This window comes from Ornithorhynchus anatinus, chromosome 18 (assembly GCF_004115215.2).
Source record: "Ornithorhynchus anatinus isolate Pmale09 chromosome 18, mOrnAna1.pri.v4, whole genome shotgun sequence".
Taxonomy (NCBI): Eukaryota; Metazoa; Chordata; class Mammalia; order Monotremata; family Ornithorhynchidae; genus Ornithorhynchus; species Ornithorhynchus anatinus.
In genome coordinates, this window is record NC_041745.1 from 634,317 (window position 1) to 659,540 (window position 25,224).

At 52.8% G+C, this 25,224-nt stretch overlaps 1 protein-coding gene across 2 annotated transcripts in view; it reads left to right on the forward strand.

Annotated features, from left to right (window-relative positions):
• The window catches only part of FAF1 (Fas associated factor 1), a 138,152-nt gene that overhangs the window by 39,280 nt on the left and 73,648 nt on the right, over window positions 1-25,224 (forward strand). For both annotated transcript variants that reach the window (XM_029083128.2, XM_039914729.1), the window contains exon 7: window positions 6,633-6,738. In XM_029083128.2, coding sequence (XP_028938961.2) covers window positions 6,633-6,738 — 106 coding nt within the window. The remainder of the gene's footprint in view (window positions 1-6,632; window positions 6,739-25,224) is intronic.

Below are 25,224 nucleotides of genomic sequence, written 5' to 3' on the forward strand. Positions count from 1 at the left end.
AGCCATGGGTTGCTTGGCTTTCCCGTTGGCTCCCGGGTGCCCAGCGATGGGCCGCGCGGCCACCGGTGATCGTGATTGCCGTTGTTGCCCTTAACGAAGCAGAAGCTTCGGGAGGAATTGAGTTGGGGGTGCTTGTCTTTGGTGAGGTCTCCCCATTCTGCGAGCCGATCCCTAGCTGCAAAGAGAGGGGCATTCTGTCTGTAATTTATTTATGTGAACGTCTTTCTCCCCCTCTAGACTGTAAGCTCTTTGCGGGCAGGGAACGGGTCTGTTCCGTTGTTCTGTTGTACTCTCCCAAGTGCTCAGTACAGTGCTCTGCACCCAGGGAGCGCTCAATGAATGTGGTCGGCTACGAATGACTGACTGACCCGCAGAAGGGGAAAGCCCCGGTGAGCTCACTGGCATTTAATCATTCATTCATTCATTCAACAGTATTTATTGAGCGCTTACTATGTGCAGAGCACTGTACTAAGCGCTTGGAATGGACAGATCGGCAACAGATAGAGACAGTCCCTGCCCTCTGACGGGCTTACGGTCTAATCGGGGGAGACGGACAGACGAGAACAATAGCAATAAATAGAATCGAGGGGATGAACATCTCATTAAAACAATAGCAAATAAATGGAATCAGGAATTATGGAATTATAATAATAATAATGTTGGTATTTGTTATTTACTGAGTGCATACTATGTACAGACTACTGTACTAATCGATCAATCCTGTTTATCGAGGGCTTGCTTCATATACATCGGGTCACCACTCTCTCCACCTTCGAAACATTACTAAGGTCACATCTCCTGCAAGAGACCCTCCCCGTTGAAGCTCTCTTTTTTTTTCCCGGCCCCCTCTCCGTTCTGTGTCATCTCCGCCCTGGGATCTGTGACCTTTGGACGTTTGATATTTGCCCCAACCCCACAGCACTTAGGAACTTATCTTTAAATCATTTATTACAGATCATTCATAGTAGTGTCCGTCTCCCCCTCTAGACTGTAGGCTCGTTACGGGCAGGGCGCGGGTCCGCTCAGTCTCTTTCGTCGTACTCCCCCGAGCGCTTAATACACTGCCCTGCCCCTCGTAAGTGCTCAGGAAGTACCCCCCGATTGCTCTGGGACCCCCAGCTGGGCTGGGTCATCCCCCGTGGCTCTGTCGACGGGGGTTTCCGGGCGGGAGGCCACCCGTGGTGTTAAGACGGCTATCCAGGTTGGTTTCTCCTGAGCCTCCGGGAGGGAGGCCACTGGGGTCATTAAGACGGCTTTCCAAATTTGTTTCTTCTGAGGATGGTGAATCCGTTTCGCCGAACCCCGGGCCGGCGCGTCTTCGCAGCCACTAGAGGGTGCCCGGTCACCTGGTCTGATAGAACGAGAAATCGTCTTTTCTTTGCCTCGCTCCAAAATGACCAGCCCAGGCACTGGAGTCGGCCGGGCAAAGCACCGTACGGGAACCGTCTGGGCTGGTGAAGCGTCTCTTCTTCCCTTTTTAAGGGCACGAATCCCATTTACCCGTATCGGAGTTCTCTGAAAATAAAGGGTGTGGGACGCTGGCCACACCCCGCCACCCATCCAACCCTTTCCCGGGGGAGGTTGAAAAGCACGACCGGCCCGTCGGCGGCGTTGTCGACTTGGAGGAGGATTCGCCCTGGAGCGGTAGAGTGAGGGAGCTAACGGTGGCCCCGTGGGTCACGTGGGCATCTCCCAAATGGCCCTGCACCCTGGCTGTGAGCCCCCCCTTTGAGGGACAGAGCCCGAGGTTGGACCCTGAGGCTCAGGGAGAAAACAGGGAAGAGGCCTGTCAGTCAATGGTATTTATTGAGCGCCGTACTAAGGGCCTGGGAGAGTACAATCCAACAGAATCAGCGGACACGTTCCCTGCCCGTAACGAGCTCGCGATGTAGAAGGGGAGACGAGAGGCTCCTGGGCCGGGCCGGGAGCGGTGGCCCACCGACCCCCGTGCCCGGGGTGGATCGTCCGGAGCTCGCCGCTCATCCAGAAGAGCGCCTGCAAATGTCTGGATTCTCGGGGTGGGGGAAAGACCGAAAGCCGTGATTCTGGATCTCAAACCTCCTGGACTCTGTGGTGGGTGTTGAAGGATTCCTTTACTGTTAAGGAAAGATTCAGAACTTGAGGTAGGCAAACAGCCCGATGGTCATCATGATCTGGGGGGCGGCTTCCACGCCTGGTTGGAGCCCCCGGCACCGAGGTGCGGTCCGGCTACCGACGTGCCGACGAAATCACATGGTAGTTCACGCTGCCGGAAGCCCTGTGATAGGGCACAAAGCCATCTCATCCCTACTGCTCATTTCAGTCACGCAGCTAGCTAGAGGTGTCTCTGAAGAGAGAGAAGATACGAAAGGACCCCTTAGACCTTATTGTCTTAAGCGTCGTATTTTTCTCCGAAAGAAATTCTGTTTCCCTAAAAATGTTTAATTGTGGTGTGTGAGCGCGCGCGCCCACTCGCGCGCACACAGAGGAAGCAATTAAAAGGAGCTGCAGAGTAAGAGGCCAAGCATTGTTAAACGCGGTTTGAAAATTGTTACAGAGCTGGTGGTGGCCGTGACATGGTGTCGTGGAGGATGTTAACATCTGTAGCAGAGTGTTAATTAAGAATGATGTAATCTGCAGCTTCAAATCCGTAGTGTTATGTGGCAATTTAGCCGGACGGGATCCGGTCACACCGTCAGCTGACTTTCCCCTTTCGGGGAAGGTTAATATTAGGGAGATCTGTGTTTTATTTTTTCTTGTCTGCTCACGAGACCCGTTTAAAAATCCCGAAGTTTAGAACCCAATTGAATGTAAACACCAGGGCCCCCGCTCATTTACATATTTAGCAGATTTTCCCAGCTGATTGCTGTTTGAGCCTAATCTGTCATGTCTGCGCCTTACCGCCAACAAACATTACATTTACATATTGATTTCGTATTTTGTTTTAATATAAATAATCGGTAATGATGGTAAATTTGGGCTTCTGTTGACGATGGTTTGTGTAATTCTGGACATTTGGTATAGAAATGAAGATGGCTAGGTTTCTCACCAAGTAATGGCACTCTGTAAAAGGTATTTGCAAAGCACTGGTTAAGAACTCAAAAATTCCAAGATTGTAATTTTTATATCAGAGCCGTAGAAATCTGAAAAGGCAATCTGGAAAATAACTTCTGAGATTTACATTTTAATTGAATATATCAGGATCATCAGACTTGGAAAAGAACCATCATTGCACAAATTATGCTTGTTGAAAGCGAAAGAGGAAGGGATGTTTCAAGTCAATCATCTCTAGGATTAGGCCTTGTGTGAAAAACTCCCTAGAAGACGAAAATAGGGGTTTCCCTCAGAGGATGGGGGAACCAAAAACCCAGAGGTTAGTCAGCCCTTCTCCTCTTGACTCCCACAATTTAAAGAATCGAGTGAAGTGGGATTTCTCCAAAGAAGTCTAGATAGGTCGGCAGGAAGAACACCCGATGTGTGTTCCTCATAAAATAGCCTGGATTCATATCTACCCCACTCACATTTTATTGACATTGTCATCCTTAAAGCGGGCGGCCTGTCAGTCCCAGACAAGATCGAAAATCGTAGCACAGAAGCCCAACTTTTCCTGCCTGGGCTGTTTCTCTGGAGTCACTGAACAACTCTGATGGTGCCCAGAGGTGAAATTCATAGCATAGACTGTGCGCATCGTTACGAGGCAGGTGGGCCTTTAGTGCAGGCTTTATGGTCAGTATGCATGCATGCGTGCATTGTCTGTGTGTGTTTGTGTGTTTGCATTATATAGCGTATGTGCATCATTTAACATTTTTGGCGATAGGGCAGGGCAGGGAGGTCCTGCCCCCAGCCTCGGAACAGGGCAGGGAAGCGGATCATCCTCAGGACGGGCAAGCCCGGTGCCACTGCATCTCGTCCGTGAAAGAGAGAACAGTTGTGTACGTGGGCCCAGGCAGCGAGGTCCTCACTGCCGGGTAGATCTGAGGCCCGTGACGTTTGGCTCTTTCTCTCTTCCACCCGCAGCGTTTCAACAGAGCCCTGGGCCCGTGGTCGAAGGCCTGGCGGTGGGTCACCCCGTCTCCGAAGTGCTTCTCTTCTTCAGCCTCAGGAGGTGGCCAGTCTGCCCGGCCGGCAGGGCCGGGACGCCTCGCTTTCCATCACCGAGATTCATTCTATCCTATTTATTAAGCGCTTACCGTGCGCAGAGCACTGTATTGAGCATTTGATCTTAGCACTTAGCGAGAGCCGTACTAAGCGAGATCCCGACGGGTGTGTGGCTACTTGGTGGCCGTTTTCACAGCTCGGCCTCCTGTCCGTCCACCTTTCCGGCGAGGGCCGGGTCAGTGTACTCGGCTGTGGACCGCCTGACCGTTCTGTTTCTGAGAGCCAGACCCGGAGCCCTCCTTTTCAGTGCCCTTGGGGAAAACCAGACCCTGAGCCAGAATGCCAAGGATCTGGCATTCACACGTCCCCCCAGATACGGATGGACCGAGAAAAGGCAGTGCCATGTGAGTTGCCGTGGCTGGGGATGGGCACGGCTCCGGACTATAGTCTCGCACCGTCCCGCTGGGCTTGACGGAGCCGGGAAACCCATGGAATAGTTTCATTAATAAATGGTGAATCCACTGGCACCAGAACGCAGGTACCCGGACAGTAATGGATGAATCAGTCGTGTTTATTGATGGAGCAGTTCCTGAGCGGGGCAGACTGGCTCGGGATCAGGACGGAGGCGGGTGGGCCGGGGGCCCGCCGCAGCTCAGGTAGCGAGGATGTTTCTAAATGTTCCTTCTCACTGAGATTGGGGCGGTGATCCCTTTTCTATGTCCTTAAAGCCACTCCACCCAGCGATGAAGGCAACACACAGAGGATGGGCCCCTTCCTGTGTCCTGGGAGAGCTACACCTGAGGCGTGGGTGGCCTGAGGAGTGGTTCGGGGCTAGGGGTGAGATCTCGGTGTCTCTTCTGCCAAGATTTTTGTATATTGTTGGAATTTGATCCATTCCAAATGGAGGAAAACTCCCATTACCTTTGAAATTTTGCATCACGTTTGAGGCTCGGGGTCTTCCTTTACCCTGCGCTTCCCCTCCTCCTCCTCGGGGAGTGGGATGTGGAGAAAGAGAAAGCGTGGGACGTGAAGAGGCCGCGGGGGCCTACGTGGAGACCTGGCCGGGGTCTCCGGGGGTCACTCGGCAACGACGGCAGAGTAAGCGACGCTGATTTACTTCCCAGGTTTACCAGTGTGACTCCAAGGGTGCGTTAGAATGTTGCTCGTATCCCCTGGGGCCGCTAAATACGTGTCCTGGTTCGCAAGCCCTGACGGAGGCGTGCCACCCCACGGGGGCCGATCTGCCATGGAGGATGGCACCACCCGGGCCCAGAGACAGGCCGGGCTGCTCGCTACCACGGGTTGTGTTTGACTTTGGTTATTGACCCACCATTTATTCATTCATTCATATTTATCAAACACTGTGTTAAGCGCTTGGGAGAGTACAGTACAACAACAAACCGACATAACAGCTACATTAAAGCCAGAGTGGCAAACCAAAATCCACTACCCTCTCAGCTGTAGAGTCCTCGGTAGCAGGTGTGCTCACCCAGTGTGGAAAGAGTATTGTCAAATACGGAGCACCCCTGGGTACAGCCCTCGGGCACACCGTCCCCTGGTAACCCATCGTGCCAGACCTCTCAGGGAGAAAGAACAGAAATGGTATTTATTCAGTCTCCTCCCTCGGCGTAGATGCCGCCGGGCGGACTGGTCGGAAAACACCCCCGGGACCGCCCTCCTCCGCCCTTAGTGCCACCGAGCCCGGGCCCGTGTCATTCCCGAAACGGACCGAGCCCCGACCTGGTCTTCCGTGCCGGCTGATGCGACCCCGGCCCAAAGGCGGCGGCGTGGAGAGGCTGTGTTCTGGTGGGCATGTACCGCTTCCAGGCCCGGCCATCCCAGTGCCGGAGTGCTCCTGGCTGCATTCCCCTGCCGGCCGGAGGGATCCTGCCCACGTGAGGTGTTGTGGGAGGATGTTGAGGGGAGCGTGGCTCGCAGAGGGCCTGACTCCTCAGGCCACCCGCCAAGTTCTCCCCCATGGGGCCTCTCATGAGAGCCTGCCCGGTCACCCCGGGGACACGGATGGCTTCCTCGTTAAAGCCCCCGGCAGCCTGGAAGACTGACTGGAAAAAGCCCACGGGGGTTCACGTCACCCCCCCCCCCCCGCGCTTTGAACCCCGGTCGGTGCCAGCTGCCCGCCCCGCCACTGTCCGTTGCTCCTTTCTCCCTTGCCCCACCCCGCGGTTTACCGGGTCCCGGGTGGCCAGGCCGGCCCCAAGCGGCCTCTCGGGGCCCGTTCCGGGAGGCGCCGGGGCCAAGGACGATGGGATGTCCCAGGGCAGGAAGCCGGCCGGGACGGCCCGCGACGCCGAGCCGGGAAGTTCCAGGCTCCACCGTGGGGCGTGAGGAGTTAACGGGACAGGTTCCCCCACCCCCACCCCGGTCACTCGGCTGCGCTCCGGCCCGGAGGATCGGCCGAGACGATCACACTGTGCCCGGACACGTCTAAGGAGGCCTGGCAGAGGCCGGGGTACCCTTGGGGTTTTGCGGCGACGGCAGAGCAAGCAGGAACATGTTCACCCTTGCTTTCCTTGTTTTTCTCTCCACCCTTTCAGCGCCCTGCAGGAGTCATTAAATCAGAACTTCATGCTGATCGTCACCCACCGAGAGGTCCAGCGGGAGTACAACCTGAACTTCTCAGGAAGCAGTACCATCCAGGAGGTGAGTCGTGTCTGGCGGAGGGAGAGCCCAGGCGGCTCGTTAGAGCCGGCGCTGACCCTGGGAGGGAGGGCCGCCGGTCCACTCTCCCTGGAGACACGTTCTCCCTCTCACGACCGGGCCCCCGTTTTAATTAACCGGAGCATCGAAGGGTACAGTAGATGAGGGTGAACGATGACCCGGGAGAGTTGGCATTGCTTAAAAAAGAAGGCAGGCAGCGTGGCTCAGTGGAAAGAGCCCGGGCTTGGGAGTCGGAGGTCGTGGGCTCGAACCCCGGCTCTGCCACTCGTCAGCTGGGTGACTGTGGGCGAGTCACTTCTCTGCGTCTCAGTTACCTCATCTGCAAAATGGGGATGAAGACTGTGAGCCTCACGTGGGACAACCTGATCACCCTGCGTCTCCCCCGGCGCTTAGAACAGTGCTCTGCACATAGTAAGCGCTTAGCAGATACCAACGTTATTATTGCTGTTACATTCAAATGAGGACTTGAAACCTCCATAAGGGGAAGCGATTCCCGAGCGGTGCAGGTTCCAATCTCGGGCCAAACGAAGATGAGGAGAGGTGGGGAAGTGGAATTTTACCTCCTGGCAAGTGACATTCCGGGGGTGCCGCTTCTCCGGTGGCCCCCCACCCTTGCCGTCATCACCGTTTGCCCCGGGGAGGGAGCGGGGGTGGCCCCAAGGAACCCAGGCCTCCACCCCGGGCCGAGGCCGACAGTGTCGAGCCAGCAGGGGGCACTCTTGCAAAGCACACTCTTGTGGAAAGGTGACCTGTCGTCCTCCCGCCCTCCCTCCACCCCCTCCCCCATTTGCCCCCACCCCTCCCCACTCACCCCCGACCTCCCCAAACGTCGCACTTCTCGCCCGCCTCTCCCGGAAAATACCCCGCGTGGTCCCCGCCACACCGAAGGACGTGGCAGATATATCTGTGGGGGTGAGGAATCTGGGGTTCCCCTTCCTGTTGGAATGTAGAACGTGGCCTTGCTTGTGATCTCATTTAGGTTTGTGCGTTGTTGTTTTTTATTTTCCGTTATAAACTTCGGGATATAGCCCCGGCTTGGGTTTATTACAGGAAATAAAGACCCGCCGTTCTTTTGGGAAAAATAATCACACGCACCCTTCTCCCCTACCCCAGGAATCTCTAGGTAGTTTTAATAAGCATTCGTAAATTCAAACAACATTAGCTGTGATTCTGCATAATTTAAACATTATCGTGTCCGATTTGGGGGCCCAAACCCGAGGGCTTTAAATACTTTTAAGCTAATTGGTTCCCTTCCCCCCCCCCCCCCCACCACACACAGAATGAACTGTTGAATTCAAAGGTCACCACCACTAAAAGTGTTTTACGAATCGAGACCTTGACCTTTCAGTTTCATCTTTTTCAGTTTCTTTTAAAAGATTTTTCTAATTGGCCATTCCATCGATCCCATCAACGAGGGTCCCCCCCCCCCCCGCCCCCGCCCAAGGCACGTTTGGAAGGAGCAGCTGTTCTGTTGTATCACCAAAAAGAACACTGTTGCAGTTATGTGTCAAAATCGTCACATTTGCCGAGGTGACACGGTTGTTTTAGCAATAACACTGGCGAAGGAGGGAAAGTGAATTTAAAAATCAGCGTGACCCCATGTCTGCTCTCACCGCGGCAACCGAAGCAAAGTCCCATTGAGCGAGCGGCCCCTCTGGCCCCGATACCGGCACCCGAACACCGCAGTCCCCTTTTGGGAGGGCAGATCCTGCGTGGGGTCGAGAGAGGAGCAGCGTGGCTCAGTGGAAAGAGCACGGGCTTGGGAGCCAGAGGCTGTGGATTCGAATCCCGGCCCCGTCACCCATCAGCTCTGTGACTTCGGGCAAGTCACTTGACTTCTCAAGTGAAGCAGAGTGGCTCAGTGGAAAGAGCACGGGCTTGGGAGCCAGAGGTCATGGGTTCGTATCCCAGCTCTGCCACCTGTCAGCTGTGTGACTGTGGGCGAGTCACTTTACTTCTCTGTGCCTCAGTTCCCTCATCTGTAAGATGGGGATGAAGACTGTGAGCCTCATGTGGGACAACCTGATTACCCTGTATCTCCCCCAGCGCTTAGAACAGTGCTCTGCGCATACAAAGCGCTTAACAAATACCAACATTGTTATTATTCTCGGTGTCTCAGTGACTTCATCTGGAAAATGGGGATTATGGCCACGAGCCTCCCCGGGGACAACCTGATGACCCTGTATCTCCCTCCCCCAGCGCTTAGAACAGTGCTCGGCACATAGTAAGCGCTTAACAAATACCACATTGTTGTTATTATTATCTGATATACTATATCCCCGGGACCCGAGAGCTGGGAGAGGCCCAGCTCTTCTATCCCCTCCGCTCCGTCAGTGGGGTTAGAAGCGACTTCCCTCAGAAGTGTGCCGGGGAGAGCCCGGAATTGAGCCGGAGCAGATCCGGGCAAGTCCAGCCGATCTCTCTTTTTCCTTTGGTAACAGGCGGGCATGATTTTCTGTCTAGAGGCCAGCACAGTGTGTCTGTGGCCCCAAACTATGGTAGAAGCAGCGTGGCTCAGTGGAAAGAGCCTGGCTTTGGTAGTCAGAGGTTATGGGTTCGAATCCCGCCTCTGCCCCCTTGAGAGAAGCAGCGTGGCTCAGTGGAAAGAGCCTAGGCTTGGGAATCCGAGGTCATGGGTTCGCATCTCGGCTCTGCCACTTGTCAGCTGTGTGACTGTGGGCAAGTCACTTCACTTCTCTGTGCCTCAGTTCCCTCATCTGTAAAATGGGGACGAAGACTCACGTGGGACCACCTGATGACCCCGTATCTCCCCCAGCGCTTAGAACAGCGCTCTGCACATAGTAAGCGCTTAACAAATACCAACATTATTATTATTATTATTATTGTCAGCTGGGTGACTGTGGGCTAGTCACTTCACTTCTCTGGGCCTCAGTGACCTCCTCTGTCAAATGGGGATGAAGACTGGGAGCCTCACGTGGGACGACCCGATGACCCTGGATCTCCCCCAGCGCTTAGAACAGTGCTCTGCACATAGGAAGCGCTTTATTATGGGAAGCAGCGTGGCTCCGTGGAAAGAGCCCGAGCTTGGGAGTCAGAGGTCATGGGTTCGAATCCCGGCGCCGCCACCTGTCAGCTGTGTGCCTGTGGGCGAGTCACTTCACTGGGCCTAAATTCCCTCATCTGTAAAGTGGGGATTAAGTGTGAGCCTCACGTGGGACAACCTGATGACCCTGTATCTACCTCAGCGCTTAGAGCAGTGCTCTACACATAGTAAGCGCTTAACAAATACCAGCATTATTATTATTATTATTATTATTAATAATAATAATTATCGGTGGCCTAGTTTCCCTGGATCTCCCGGCAGGGGGCAGGACGCGCCGCGTTGACCGTCTCCTTCCCGAAAACGCCGGGCCCGGTTTTCCCATTAGCTTCTCCTCTATTAACAAAAAAGGAGCATAATGGCCAAGTTATTGTTTGACTTGCAGATAATTGGCACCGCGCAGGAGGGAGACTTAATTTCACCCTTTTAAATTAAACAGGGAGATTTAAAAAGACATAAAATATTCATTAATGTTGGGTGATTATAAAGCGGGGGCATATATTTATTTTGCCTTTATTACTGTTTCGAGGGGGGAAAATAACTGCAAATATTTCCCCGAATCGAGCTGGCCATACTGACAAGTTGAAATGTTTAAGCAGTGTTAATGCGGCCCGCGCACACCTGATATCCTATGCGGAAGGATTCCGAAAGCCCCGCATCAATTATTGAAAGAAAGATTTTGAGATTCCCGGCGGCGCTCCGTTGGGCGCCACCGTGCAGGCGGCTGTCTCCCCGGGGCCTGCCGTTTGGATTGGCAAATAGATTTTTTTGCGGGGCGAGGACTTGGAAGTAATAAACATATATTTATCTGTGTAGATTTATAGGCGTATATCTATAGCTAGATCTGTGTAGATTTATAGGCGTATATCTATAGCTAGATATACGCGTGTGTGTGCGCGCTCAGATCCTTTTCCAAGCATCGTTTAAGTATTCCGGGAGGGTATTTTTTTTTTTTTCCGGCCCGGCCGGTCTCCGCGCCCTGCCTGCCCGCAGCACTAATTAATTAAAAAAAGAAATGTTTCCGTAGGGAAACGGCGGGGATAAGGAGACCCCGTTGACTATTTCTGGGAAGTTGGTGGTTTCAGCCACCGTCCCGGCCCCCCCTAAAACGGGCGCCCCGCGCTGCCGTGGCCCCCCGTACAGGGAGGGAAAGCGCTTAGAGCAGCGCTTGGCACATAGTAAGCGCTCCACAGACACGATCGTTATTAAAAGGTTGCGCTGGGAATCCCACCGCCCTCGCTATTGCGCCCCAACCCCTACAAACCACGCAGGACCGGCCGAGATCGGAGTGCGCCCTGGGATAATGATGATATCTGCTACGCGCTTACTATGTGCCAAGCGCTAGGGAAAAAAGAAAATCCAATCGCCCCGTGGGGGACGGGTTGCAGTTAAAAGCTGCTTAAGTTTCCGGAGGCGATTTTGCGCCGCGGATAGAAACGACTTCTCCGGCCCGTAAGGAAAATCGGGTTCGTCGAACGTTTTTATTGACGTGACTCTTTTTTTAAAAAAAAAAATAATAATGCATCGGGTTTGAACGAGGAAGGGTAAAAGATGACGAGAGAACGAAACGCTAACGTTCGTCGGTGGGTGTGCGCGGTGGAGCTTTCCGTTTCGATAAATATTTTGCATCCCCGCTCCGGGAGCAGGGCGCGGTCGGGTGTTAGGAAAACGCCAGGGTTTGGGAAATTGTGCGAGTTCCCAGTTAGGCCCCGGGGCTCAAACCCGTCCCAATTTCCCTCCCCTCCAACGATCGGGATGCCGTTGGAGATGGGAACGGAGGTCATGGAAGCGTCGGGAAGAGAGGGAGAAGGAAAGAAAGAGCGTTGGTCGCTCGCTTTCCAGGAACGGTGATTTTTCCCACCCGGACCCCGGGAGTGGGAAAAATAGCCAACACGAGGCTTTAGCCGCCTTCTCTTCGTTACCTCGCTCCCTTTTTTTGGGGGGGGGGGTGGGTCAGGCCGGCGCCCCAACTCCCTGGCAACCGCAAGGAGCGAGTGGAAGGAAGGTGGCACCCCGTAATTTCGCGCCCGCCTTGCCCGTGCGGGTTTGGCGCTTATTTTTTGCTCCTGCTAGGCTGGGCGCGGGGGGGAAAAAAAGAAGGCGGCCGGGGCTCCGTGCCAACGGTACCCGGGGCAAGGGGGGGAGAGAATGCCGGTTTTAGGGGGGCGAATGCTGGAGTGGGCACGGTGCCCCCCGACCCGCCACCATGCGGTGCAGGCCGCGACCGGGAGCCACCGCACAGGGGCCCGCCCCAGCGCGCCTTTCTACAACGCGGGGAGGGGGCAGGACCGGCCGAGGGGGCTGCCCGCCCCAATTGGGGAGGGGGCACACCGACCCGGGGAGGGGAGGGACGGCTCCCGGGGGCCCGCCCGACCCCGCCAAAGGGCGCCGAGGGTTTGCTGCCCACGCAGGACCTGCGGGGATGTGCGGGGGTGGGGTGGGGGGGTCGCACCCCCGATCCTCCCCACTCCCACCCCCCGCAACGGCCGGGGCCCCACCAAAACGCCCCCCGCCCGCCCGCTGGGTTAATTAAAAGTTCTTCCAGTTTCACGGCGGATTTGGAGGCGCGGGGAAGAAATGGCGCCCATGTGTTTGGTTTACCGTACCTGGAATTAGAGTAAGCCAATCCTAATTAGGCAATCGAATGGGGGCGATCTGATTTTATTTTTTTTAAAAGCCAGAAACGATCATTCTGTCTGGGCAGACATTTCATCTCCAACTCGGGGCCGGGAAGTCAAACCCCGCTCCAGCTTCCAGCGAAGCGAATTATTATTAATAATAGCGATGGTATTTAAAAGCCTACTCCGCGCCAAGCACTGTTCTAAGCGCCGGGGTAGATACAAGGTCATCAGGTTGCCCCTCGTGGGGCGCACTGCCTTCACCCCCATTTTACAGATGAAGGAACCGAGGCACAGAGAAGTGAAGCGGCTTGCCCGAGGTCACACAGCGGGCAAGCGGCAGGGCCGGGATTAGAAGCCACGTCCTCCGCCTCCCGAGCCCGCGCTCTTTCCTCCAAGCCACGGTGCTTCTCTATTATTATTAATAATAATCGGAGCAATAATGTAGTATTTGTTAAGCGCTCACTCCGTGCCGAGCCCTGTACCAAGCGCTGGGGCAAAGGGGGTTGGAGACAGCTCCGGTCCCACACGAGGCTCGCAGTCTCGACCCCCCTCCCCCCTTTTGCAGATTTGAGGGGGGATTGGGATTCCCTTTGAAGGGAACTGAGGCCCAGAAAAGTGAAGCGACTTTCCGGGAAAGCTGCGCGCTGGTTTTGCGTTCGAAGTTGCGGCTGGGCCGTGCAAGTCGGCTTCGCTTGGAAAAGTTCCGCCCCCCAGAATAAATCCCCAAGCACCGTTTCTCGAGGTTGGGACTAAACTCGCCCCTTAGGGAACGGCGGGGTTAGATCTCCTCCTCGCGAACGCGTCCCTAACTTCATCCTCCTAATTAAGGGTGGGAAGCTATGTTGGACCCCATCAGTTTCCGAAACGGCGATGAGCAAAATCGAGTGGCCGTTTCGCTCCTCGGGGCCGAGGACCCGATTTCAAATCTTCATGACAGAACCTGTTCCGTAAACCAGTTATTTTGGGTCTTAGCGGGGGTGTTGGTTTTTTGGTGTTTTTTTTTTTTAAATGCCCGGGTTAGAGGAACCCCGTTCAGTTATCGGAAAGTAATAAACATAGACATTTTTATATGCAAGAAAAGGCAGAGAGTAAATAATTGCACTGGTGACCAATACTGTAATAATCCTGTTTTACAATATGCACTTGACAGGTTGTAATAGTGCTAATTGAAGAGACTAATTCACACTTGCTTCATTCTATTCAAAGGCAAAATCAGCAGCTTGTTTTGCTTTTGGCCAGATGGTCCTGATGAACGCCTACTGTGCACTTTAAGTGCTTTACTAGAATTACAAAGGCCGGAGGCTGCGTTCGGCTCAAAATGATTTGAGAAGAGGGGGAAAAAAAAAAAACCCCTCCGCGCTCAATGGATTTGGGCAACTAAATTAATTCTAGTGGGGACCCATTGCACACTGAGCCCCTTTCAAAGTGCGGAGCCTCCTCGTTTGTTCTGTAGCAATGAGAAAGGGAGAGGCAGATTACTGCAAACAGAAATAAAAAAAAAAGGGTATGAAAAGGAGAAAAGGGGGCCTTGAAGCTTTTCATATCATTGGAGTTTTTCAAGTGCGTTATTTTTGGGGAGGGTGGACGCATGAAAAGCCAATTGGAGTGTTTTTTGTTTTAAAGTGCGCTATTTAAGCACCATGAATATAAAAGCAAGAGCAACAGTTGACTGAGTTTACCGGGGTAAAGCTTTGTGTCTCGGGATGAATCAAATTCATTCTCCTCAACGCTTTGTATTTTAATGTGAATGTGGGTTGGTTTCACAAGACTGTGTCTGTTTAGGATAATTATAATTTAATATTTTCCTCTCATAACGTTTTCACTGTAGATGGCTAAAATTTTCATCAAAGCCGGTGTTTGGTAGATGGACTTTGAAGCACTCTGACACTTTAAAATTCGAAAGTGAGCTTTTTTTCATTTTCCAAAGAAAAGAAAGGCTCGTTCCAATCTCATTGAAGCTGAGATTATTATAACTAATTAGAAGTCACACATCTGCTAGCTTTTGGTTTGGGACGACTCTGGGGTGTGTGTGTGTGTGTGTGTATATATTTATATATATATATATGCGTATGTATATGCATATATATTTATATAAATGAAAATGAAATGTGTTTTTAAAATGGCTTATGAATTGGGGGCTGGAGTTGCGAGGGAGGAAAAAAACTTAGTCTAAAAGGCTTTCTATTGAGATACAGAGTAACCAAAAATCACTTTCAAAATTCTGTTTGTGCCCTCATAAAATGCGTAATTAAACTCTATTAAGCATGAAATAGAATTGTTTAATTAAGAAGTTTTTGCCGGGATCGGCTTTCCCCGGTTGGCACCGGTCCAGGGAGGGCTGTTAGGAGGAAGGCCAGGGCTGACGTTCCCGGCCAGAGCCCGCCGGTGGCTGAGTTGGGGCAGCGTCCCTCCGGCCCCGCTCCTCGCCCCCCACCGCCCGGGCCCTACCCCGTGCACGCCACCACACGCCACCACCCCCTGACCCTCTGCCCCCCACCCCGCAACGCTCCTCCGCCCTGCCCCGCGACCCTGCAACCCCCCGGGCCTGCCCCTGGCCTCGGAGAGGAGCAACGCTCTGGCCCCGCCGGCGTCGGATCCAAGCGAGGCGGGGGGCGGAGGGGAACTCGGGGTCCCAAACAAGTCAAGACCCGCAGAGCAGGCTTCTCGTCTAACAGTGGGAGAAGCCTTTCCAACTTTTCTCAAGTGGAAGGGGTTCTGCTGTGCCAGATAAGTAGGCACTGGGGGGGGGGGGGACGGACTACTCCTCTTCCTTCTCCTCCTTCCCCTCCTCCACCATCTCTTCTCCCCCTCCTCTTTTCATGCCACCCCCCCCCCTTTGAGGGCAGGTAGTTTGGCTCTCAGAAAAATGCTGGTCACCAGTAAAAACTGAATCATTCTTATCGCCGTGCGATTAATTAAAGTCTTAATGGTAAACATTCCAGCCCGGTTGCCGGCATTGATCCCAGGCCCCCTAAATAAATAGCCTGAATAGCCTCTTTATGGAAAATGGAAGAATAATGCCTTGGGAAAGTCGATATGTTTTAATTCCATTGTCAATAGAATGGAGAAGTGCTGAGCGATCTTTAGGACTTTGTGTCCCTAAGCAGCAGTCTCGCCCTTGAAGAGGGTAACGGCCCATCCAGGCGATTGAGGAAAATGCGACCGTTTCGGATTAATTTGGTCGTTATTTTTCATCTTGTTCATTCAGATTCCGTTCGGAGCCGCCTCACCCATCAAAACATCCAATGATATTTGTAAGCAGCGAAGTGTTAATGAATTGATATTCTGGAAAATAAAAGCTTTCTAAGAACCCATTTGAATGAGAAAGGAAAACTTATCGTTTTCTTACGGCAAGCAACTCCTTAAAATAAACGCAGGGCTTCTTGGTCCTGTGCCTTGTAGGTACAATAAAAGCTATCTTCAAAGAGGGAGCCTCAATTAGCGGGGAGTGGAGTTGGGTTGGTGGTGTCCCCCGGCAGGTCCCTGGCGGGGGCTGGACGCATCCACTCAGGGAGCCCCTGAGCGAGGGACGATTTGTTTATGTCGGTGTTAAAATATTAACCCCGCAGTCCTCGAGAGCGGAGAGGTGCCCGCCGCCGTATGCAGGACGCGAGGGCCGAGGAGGGCGCCGGGGGCCCGAGATATTGATTTGAAAAGTCCCGGCTGCCAAAGGGGGTGTCCTGGCGTGAGACTGTCGTCCGTCGGCTCACTGGGGATGGGATAGCGCTGCCGCTCGGCGGACTGTGGGGGGAGAGGGGTGGTTGTGGTGGAGAGGCCCCCCGAGGACCGGGAAGTCTCCCGGTCGGTCAGTCAGCGGTATTTATCGAGCGCTTACTGCGTGCAGAGCACTGTACTAAGCCCTTGGAAGAGTCCATTAAAGCGATATAACAGACAGGTTCCCCTCCCGAAGGTCAGTTCCCCCGTTACTGTCATCTGGTGCCTTCAAGAACACCCCTTGTATGTTTGGGCTCTCTGGGCCTCTCAGTCCCCGCCAAGGCCCGGCCTCAGCCTCTTTATGCCTCTGTTAATACAGGTTTTTCTCTTCTCCCGGGCCTCCCCTAGGTGCCCTTGCAGTGGCGGGGTAGTGCCGAGGTAGAAAGTCATTCCTCGGGAAACCCGCGTAGAGCCAGGGGCACAAAATTAAAAAAACCCTCATGCTCTCGTACGGGGCGAAATTTGCCGTAATCTCCCTCAGTAAGTCCCTGATACTGTTTTTAAAAAAGGGCCCGCAAAGCTCCCGGCAAACATTTGCAAATAGCGGCAGAATGTATGCCGTGCTTTGTCGCGGTTGCGTGACTAGACAGCGGAGCCCGGGATTGTTTTGGGGTTTTTACAGCTGCAAGGAAAAAGCATCTGTTCCTCACCAAGCGGCATTGTTTAATTTTGACACTGACTTCTCCCGCTTCTGGTACCAGGCTCTGGATTAGGTGCCACCAAGATGAAATTTGTTTTAAGTTGCTCCCAAGTGCAGCTGGCCCCATCTATGGCTTTGGGAGCTTAAGCCAAGCAGACGTAGCCTAAACAAGCATCTCTGAGCAGGGTCATCTCTCTAGGCTGGGGAGGCTCAGAGGAGGAATGTTAAGAATATCGTAGACCTCGAATAACTCCAGAATTCATTTTCCGGCTTATTTAGCAAGTCTGGGACACCCTCCCCCGCCCCCCCACCCGCTCAAAGCCTAACGGGCCCGAGCACCTCCTGTCAGGAATCGTCCGGCTAGCATAAACTGCGCGGTGGCCAGTCCGGGGCCCCGGGTATTTCTGCCGGGCGCTGTCCTTCCAGGAGAGGCGGTGGGCCGAAACGGACCGTTGGCGAGTCGACGGAAAGTGAGAGCACCGTGAGCCTGAATCGCGCAGGGAGACCGGGAGGTGGGCAGTTTTCAAGAGCGATCGTTCTTTTCCCCCCGATGTTTCACGCGAGGGGAAACGAGAAAGCACCTCGTTCGCTTCCCCGCTCCCTGGAGTTGTGCGAATTTCTACCCAGCTGGTTCAGATTGATTGATTCGGAGCCAAATATTTGTCTGCCGGCGTTTCAAAGTCTGTAATTTGCTAATGAATTGTGGTAATAATCTTTCATCATACATGAAAGATTTAGCCAAACAATTTGCTAACTATGTATTTTGATCACAATTTTTTTTGGACCTACACCAAGCTCTACACTCCCCCCCCGCCCCCTCCCCCAAGCCGGTCTCTCTGGGACAACAACCATCCCCAACGCGGATACTCTGGGCGAAGGGAGGAGAGAAGTGGCAGGGCGAGGGAAGTTTAGAACATGAGGTAGGCTGGGAAGGACGGGTACAGGTGAGAGCGGGGAGCGACTGAGATGAACGCTCGCCAAGTGGCAGGAAGGCGATCCGGCCTCACCGTTCGGCCGCTTCACAGCTCGGGACGGGAACGGTCTCCGTCTCCCCGGCGCGGATTCCGGTCTGTCGCGTTGCTTCCTGGCCTCCGCCCGTGATCAGGGCAGGCGTCCCGTACGTCGGAGCAGTGGAAGAATAAGGATAAGAGCAGTATTTATTGAGCCCTTACTGCGTGCTTATAATTGTACTAAGTGCTTGGGAGTATAATATTATAACAGACTCATATCCTATCCACAACAAGCTTAGGGAGAAATAAAAGGAAAAGAGGGTCGTTGAACCACCTGGGAGCTGAAGGCGGCTGTTGGAAAACCACCCGCCAACCTCCTTAACGGGCAAAGAGCAGGCCTGCTCTGGGAGGGAGGGGTCCAGTGGGTAGTAACCTCCCAGTGGGGGAAGAGACTGGGGTGGTTCGGTTATTTCTGAGGGGCGAGCTCCCTTCTGGGTTTGGTGTCAGGCCTCCATGACATTAACCCATTAATAATAATAATAATAATAATATTGGTATTTGTTAAGCGCTTACTCTTCTAAGCGCTGGGGTAGACACAGGGGAATCAGGTTGTCCCATGTGGGGCTCACAGTCTTAATCCCCATTTTCCAGATGAGGTAACTGAGGCACAGAGAAGTTAAGTGACTTGCCCACAGTCACACAGCTGACAAGTGGCAGAGCCAGGATTCGAACTCATGTCCTCTGACTCCAAAGCCCATGCTCTTTCCACTGAGCCACACTGCATTAACCCAAATGGTTAACCCATTTTGCCTCTCATGACGGTTTCTAGTCCATATAATGTCATTCCCAATGCTCACACTATGCAAAAACAAGCAGACCCCAAATCCTTCAAGTTGGCCAGGGGGCCCGTGGGAACCCCGTTTTCTCTCCTGGGCCACTTCTCCCTCCTCTTCCCGGTTAACTGAGGGAAGCCCAATAAATTAAAATAGTGCGAGGGGAGAAGGGGCAAAGGGGAAAGTATTCTCCCTTCTAGTTAGACTGTGAGCCCCATGTAGGACAGGGACTGTGTCTGACCTAATTAACTTGTGTCTGCTCCAGCGCTTAGAACTGTGCTGGACACATAGTAAGTGCTTAACAAAAACAAAAAGTCGCAGTAAAAAATAAAGTCCAGTTCCACATGTATCTCTTGACGAAGTTCTATTTTGTTCTTCTTGAACTTGTTTAAAAAAAACCCCAAACATGCAGTTAGGTGCCTTTTTTATGACTCTTCTTATGTATTTTCTTGATTTTTTTTTTAAATAAAAAATGCTCAGGTTTACTAATCTAGTCGACAGTTATATAAAAGTGGGAGAGGTCTGTGAAGTTGTGATTCAGCATTCCACTCTCTGTGTCCCCCCGTTCCCGCCCTGCAGTTTCCTCTCCCCCGTTAAAGTCGGGGGAATGGGAGTGGGGAGGGAAACAAACCAAACAGACCTTGAAAATCCGTGCCCAGTGAGGCGGGAGGTTTTTTTTTTTCATTAGGTCATTGTTACACAACGGGAATTGAATTAGGTAGTATCCAAGACAGACACTCCCAGGCTCAGCCCAGCCCAACCTGGGAAGTGTCCGGAGGTTGTGTTAGAGGGTGAGACCCAACGCGATGCCTTCTTGGCGAGAGTTTGCCATGCTGGCCTTGCCAGTGGCAGAGGGTCAAAATACTACAATTGCTACTACTACTAATAATAAATAGTATTATTTGGTAAGTGCTTACTATGTGCCAGGCACCGTTCTACGTGCTGGGGTAGATACAAGCTAATCAGGTTGGACACAGGCCCTATCCCACATAGGGCTCACAGTCTTAATCCCCATTGAGGATTAAGAGGGAATCGAGGCACAGAGAAGCGTCTAAATAGAGGAGATGAGAATGTGACATCCGCTCGTTGAGAAAAATAACGGAGATAGTTTTCCCAAACCGGGGGTGTCACGGTTTGTGCCGCTGCGAGTTGGATCTCCTTGGTTCCAGCGGCGGCGGGGCCGGTGGGGAGGACTGGTTCCCAACGCTCAACTTCTTCCTTCTGCTCTCCTGGTTCCAAGAACAGCGACGGTCCAAGGCGGGTCTAACACCAGTAGCAGGAAGAGTGTTTATGAAGCCCCCACCCCACTATGTGCCAAGCGCTGTAGTAAACGCTGGGAAGAAATACCTGGAGGGTGATCAGACAAAGTTGCCGGCCCCCAAGGGGCTCCCAGTCGCAGAATAAAGGGGTGTGGGAGCGTCGGGGGGCAGCACCGGCTCTGCCTGCTGCCTGCTGTGTGACTTTGGGCAAATCCCTTAACCTCTCTGTGCCTCAGTTTCCTCATCTGTAAAATGAGAATTAAATACCTGTCATCGCCTCACTTTGATTGTGAGCCCTGTGCAGCATAGGGACTGTGCCTGACCAGATTAACTTGTATCTACCCTGCAGCTTAAAACAGTGCTTAACATATAGTAAGCGCGTAACAAATGCCATTATCGCCATCAAAAGCAAGACACAAGCTCGCCTGCCTGGGCGCCGACAGGGGCAGCACCCGGGGTCTCAGAAGCCGAGGGACTGCAAATCCCACTTTTGTGTTCAATTTCCGGTTTGAAAGAGGGATGGTTGGGGTTGTGCCTGCTCCTGAAGTGTTTTTCAGTCACGGTATGGCTGGCACGTGGTGACGGATGGTTTAAGGTGGCTGAGCTTGTGGAGCGTTTGCTGAACCTACCTGTGCTGTCCAGTATAGTCAGGCAATCAATCAATCAGTGGCGTATTATTATTATTATACTTGTTAAGCGCTTAAAAGCTCTGTTGTAAGTACTAGTTAAGTTGGATACAGCCTCTGTCCTACATGGGGCTCACACTCTTATCCCCGTTTTACAGACGAGGTAACTGAGGGACGGAGAAGTGAAATGACCTACCCAGGTCACACAGCAGACACGTGGTGGAGCTGGGATCAGAACCCAGGTTCTTGTGACTCCAAGGCCTGTGCTCTAGCCACTAAACCACAGAGCACTTTACCGAGGGCTTGAGAGAGTACAATACAATAGAGTAGGTGGCCACGATCCCTCGATGCCTCAGTGGCCCCTCAGTCTGGGCAGGTAGATGGCTTGGGAGGTGCCGCCTCAGCCTCGCTCTTCGCGAGCAGGAATCGTGTCTGTCGTACTCTCCCAAGCGCTTATTACAGTGCAGTAAATTCGACTGACGGACTGACCTGCGGCAAACAGAAGCCCATCGTCGAGACCGGGAACCTCGGGGGTGGCCGAAAAGGAACATCAGGAGGTGTTCCTGCTGGTTTATCCCAACTGCCCAAACGTTCAGACGGTTCTGATTGGGTGCAAGTGCGCTCTGTCCCTCGATAAATCCTTTTTCTGCCTCAGCTCCTGGCCTGGGCGGGGGAGCGCAGCGCAGGCAGGAATGCAGAAGGCTGCTCCGGCGTTAGGGACACTAATGAAGGGATGACATTTAAAGATCACTTTGGCCAGCCTGCAGAAACATTCACGGTTGAAACTATTGAGCAGGTGCCGTCAGAATTCACGGCAAGGGTGCAAGGCACTGAACTAAGTCCTGGGGAAGACACGGCAGAGGCCCATCCACTGTTCACAGCCAGTTTTCTCTCTGACGGCAGAGAAGGACGCACGAGCCCTCTACCAAGAGACGAACCCGAAGAAACGATCGGATGCGCACAGTCACATAGCCATAGTACCAAGGTTGGGAATCAGTAATGAGAAGCAGCGCGGCCCAGTGAAAAGAGCAGGGGCCCGGGAGGCAGAGGATCTGGGTTCTGATCCCGGCTCCGCCACTAATCTGCCGTGTGATCCTGGCCAAATCACTTAACTTCTCTGTGCCTCGGTTCCCTCATCTGCGGAGCAGGGATTCAATATCTGTTCTCCCTCCTCCTTACACCGTGAGCCTCATGTGGGACCTGGTTGTTTTGCATCTACCCTGTGCTTAGTACAGTGCTTGGCACATAGTAAGTACTTAACAAATAACACATTTATTATTATTAGCAATAATAATAAAACGGGGATTATGACTTTGAGCCCACGGGGGACTTGGACTGTAAATTACCTTGTATCTGTCCCAGTGCTCCTTATGGTGCGTGTAAGTAAGCGGTCAACAAATACCTTTAGAAAAATTCACACTTAAGTCCATCCAGAAATGAAACAGAATCAGAAACAGAATCGTGTGTTTTAGCAAGTCCTGAGACGGAGACTTCCAGATTTTTCAGGTTAAAGGAAGGGAATCCGAGAGACTCTGTCCTTTAATATGCTCAGAAGGCTAAGAACCGGGTGTTGTCTCCGATTAATGCAAGAGATGAAACAAATAGCCAGTTTTTCTGACAGGCCGCGAAGGTGGAATATAGAACACGGAGCTTCTGGAGGAACAGTCGGCGGGCTTGCGAGTGAGGAGAAACGGTAGTCCGGTCGGCTGGGCTACCTGTGGGGTGTTCTTCTGTGATCCCCTTGATCTGACTCTTCCCCACTAGCACAACCTTGGGCCCCAACCGCGCCCCTTCCTGACCCCATGCTTTCTGCCGGGCTTGATTCCACCTGCCCTTCTGTGGGCTGTGGAAAATAATGTTGGTATTTAAGCGCTTGCTATGTGCAGAGCACTATTCTAAGTGCTGGAGTAGATACAGGGTAATCAGGTTGTCCCACGTGACTCTCACGGTCTTAATTCCCATTTTACAGATGAGGTAACTGAGGCACAGAGAAGTGACTTGCCCGGAGTCACACAGCTGACAGGTGGCAGGGCCGGGAAAATTATTTTGGCTTCTCGTTCAGCCCAAGTCCCCCGACTCCACGTAGATCTCCAGTGGTCTCTCATTCCCCCATGCATCCAACAGCCAGTCCCGACCTGTGGCTTTAAGGACCTCGATCGACTCTCACTCCCCGTGGCTTCCCCACTCTCTCCTTCCACGAAAGCCCCACCGGTAGGCTTCATTCCTCTCAGTAATAATATTAATAATTGTGAAATTTGTTAGGCGCTTATTTTGTGCCAGGCACTGTTTTAGGCACTGGGGTAGACCCAAGATAATCAGGTTGGACACAGTCCCTGTGTCCCATAAGTTTAAGAGTCTTAATCCCCATTTTGCAGATGAGGGAACTGAGGCCCAGAGAAGTGAAGTGACTTGCCCTAGGTCACACAGCAGACGAGGCAGAGCTGGGACTAGAACCCAGGTCCTTCTGACTCCATTAGGCCACCCACTCACTGTTGGGGAATTCCTCCGAGCGCCCTGGAAGAAAGGCGGTGGAGGAAGCCAGATGCTACGTTGTTTTAGATTTTCTAAGCTTTGTGCTCAGCCTGAGGGGCTCCTCTTGGGCTTATAACCCACGACTCGCAGAACACTCCGTTCACTTCCCGTCTCGGAGCGGTAATATACATTTCTCTTAACCCAGGGGGAGGGTCGTTTCCACAGAGCTTTCATTAGTAATTCTAGACAGAAGGCTATAATTACGTTTAACATGTTTCTTAATCTTTAGGTGCTTATTATAATTCTCTTGGTTTAATACTGTAATTGTCATGTCAAGGGGGCCCGCAAAATTTTGAAGGGAGAAGGAAAGCGCTCTGCTGGGAGCGGGAAGCGGAAGGTTGAACTCCCGACGGGTGGGCTGGTGGATCCCCGTCGGATCCCTGAGCACCAGGGCCGGGAGGGCAAAGCCCACGGGGGCCGGACGGACAGGACCGTACTTCTGAGTCTCGTTCCCCAGAGCAGAGTGCGCGTGCCCCGGCCCTTCTGGTTCGAGCACGGTCGGGATGTGTTTGTCTTCGAGTGTTTGCATTCGGAACGCGCGTGCAGTGTAAATACAGAGGGACATACATAGCAATTAGCAATATTTTGCATTTTATATCTGGTTGTCGTGTGTCCTACATTTTAATTCTAAAAGTTGCCGGGTGCCGATTGTTCGGCGGGAGGTGAAACGCATTCCGTACGGCAGGGAGTCAGCCGGTCGTATGGAGCGCTTACTGTGTGCGGAGCGCTGTACTAAGTGCTTGGGAGAGTACCGGAGAACAGTAAACAGACACGTTCCCTGCCCACAACGAGCTTACAGTCTAGAGGGGAAGATGGGCAATAATATAAATAAATAAATTACAGATATGGACATAAGTGCTGTGGGGCCAGGTCGGAAGATGAATAAAGGGAGCAAGTCAGGGTGATGCAGAAGGGAGTGGGAGAAGAGGAAAGGAGCCTTTAGTGAGGGAAGACCTCTTGGAGGAGACGTGCCTTCAATTATACTTCGAAGCGGGGTCCAGTAATTGTCTTTCGGATATGAGGAGGGAGGGATTGCCGACAGAGTCGCGATCGCGCACGAGGCTCCCCCCCTTCGATATTCACCCCACCTTCAGCCCCGCAACCCTTACATGCAAGTCCGTAACGTATTTATATTAATGTCTCTCACCCCCACTAGACCGTAAGCTCTTTGTGGGCAGAGAACGTGTCTGTTTATAGAGTACTATTCCAAGTGTTCTGCACACAGTGAGCACTCACTGAATACCACTGATTGATTGATTGATTCTCCTCTGGGATCCCATCCTTACTCCACATCAGGGAGTGGCCAAATCACCCATCGTGGCCGGGCCGAGAGAAGGGCCTGAGAAGGGAATCGGGGAGAGAGAGAGATTGGGGTGGAGGGAGAACCTGACCAGCTTAATAATAATAATGTTGGTATTTGTTAAGCGCTTACTATGTGCCGAGCACCGTTCTAAGCGCTGGGGTAGATACAGGGTCATCAGCTTCTCCCACGTGAGGCTCACAGTTAATCCCCATTTTACAGATGAGGGACCTGAGGCGCAGAGAAGTGAAGTGACTTGCCCACAGCAACACAGCTGACAAGTGGCAGAGCCGGGATTCGAACTCAGGACCTCTGACTCCCAAGCCCGTGCTCTTTCCACTGAGCCACGCTGCTTCTCGGCTTCCCCCTGAGCAGCAAGGAGGCATGGAGGAGAGGGTATAGCAGAGGTGTGATCCCCCACCGCTAGACTGTACGCAGGGAACGTGTCTGTTTATTGTTGTATCGTACTCTCCCAAATGCTCAGTGCAGTGCTCTGCGCACAGTAAAGCGCTCAACAAATACGATCGATTGATTGATTCCGTGCAGTCTTACGTCTCCTTCTCTCTCCAGAATGTGTTTGCCTAGTTGTCCCACAGGCACTTCCAGCTTAACGTGTCCAAAACCGAACTCTTCACCCTCCCTCCCAAATCGTCTCCTTCAACTGGTCTCCATCAGGGTCGACACCACCACCATCCTCTCCGAGTCTCAAGCCCGCGACCTTGCATTATTCTTGACTCCTCCCTCTCTCTCAACCTCCATATTCAATCTGCCACCGGTTCTCGCCTGTGCTTTTTCTCCATCCAGATAGTCAGCGCTCTAGTCCGGGCACCTAATTATCTCCCACCTCGACTACTGCATCAGCTCCGGTATCATCTTGCTAATAATCTCCCCGCCTGCAGTCTCTTCCCTCTCTGGGCCTGATTTTACCCTGC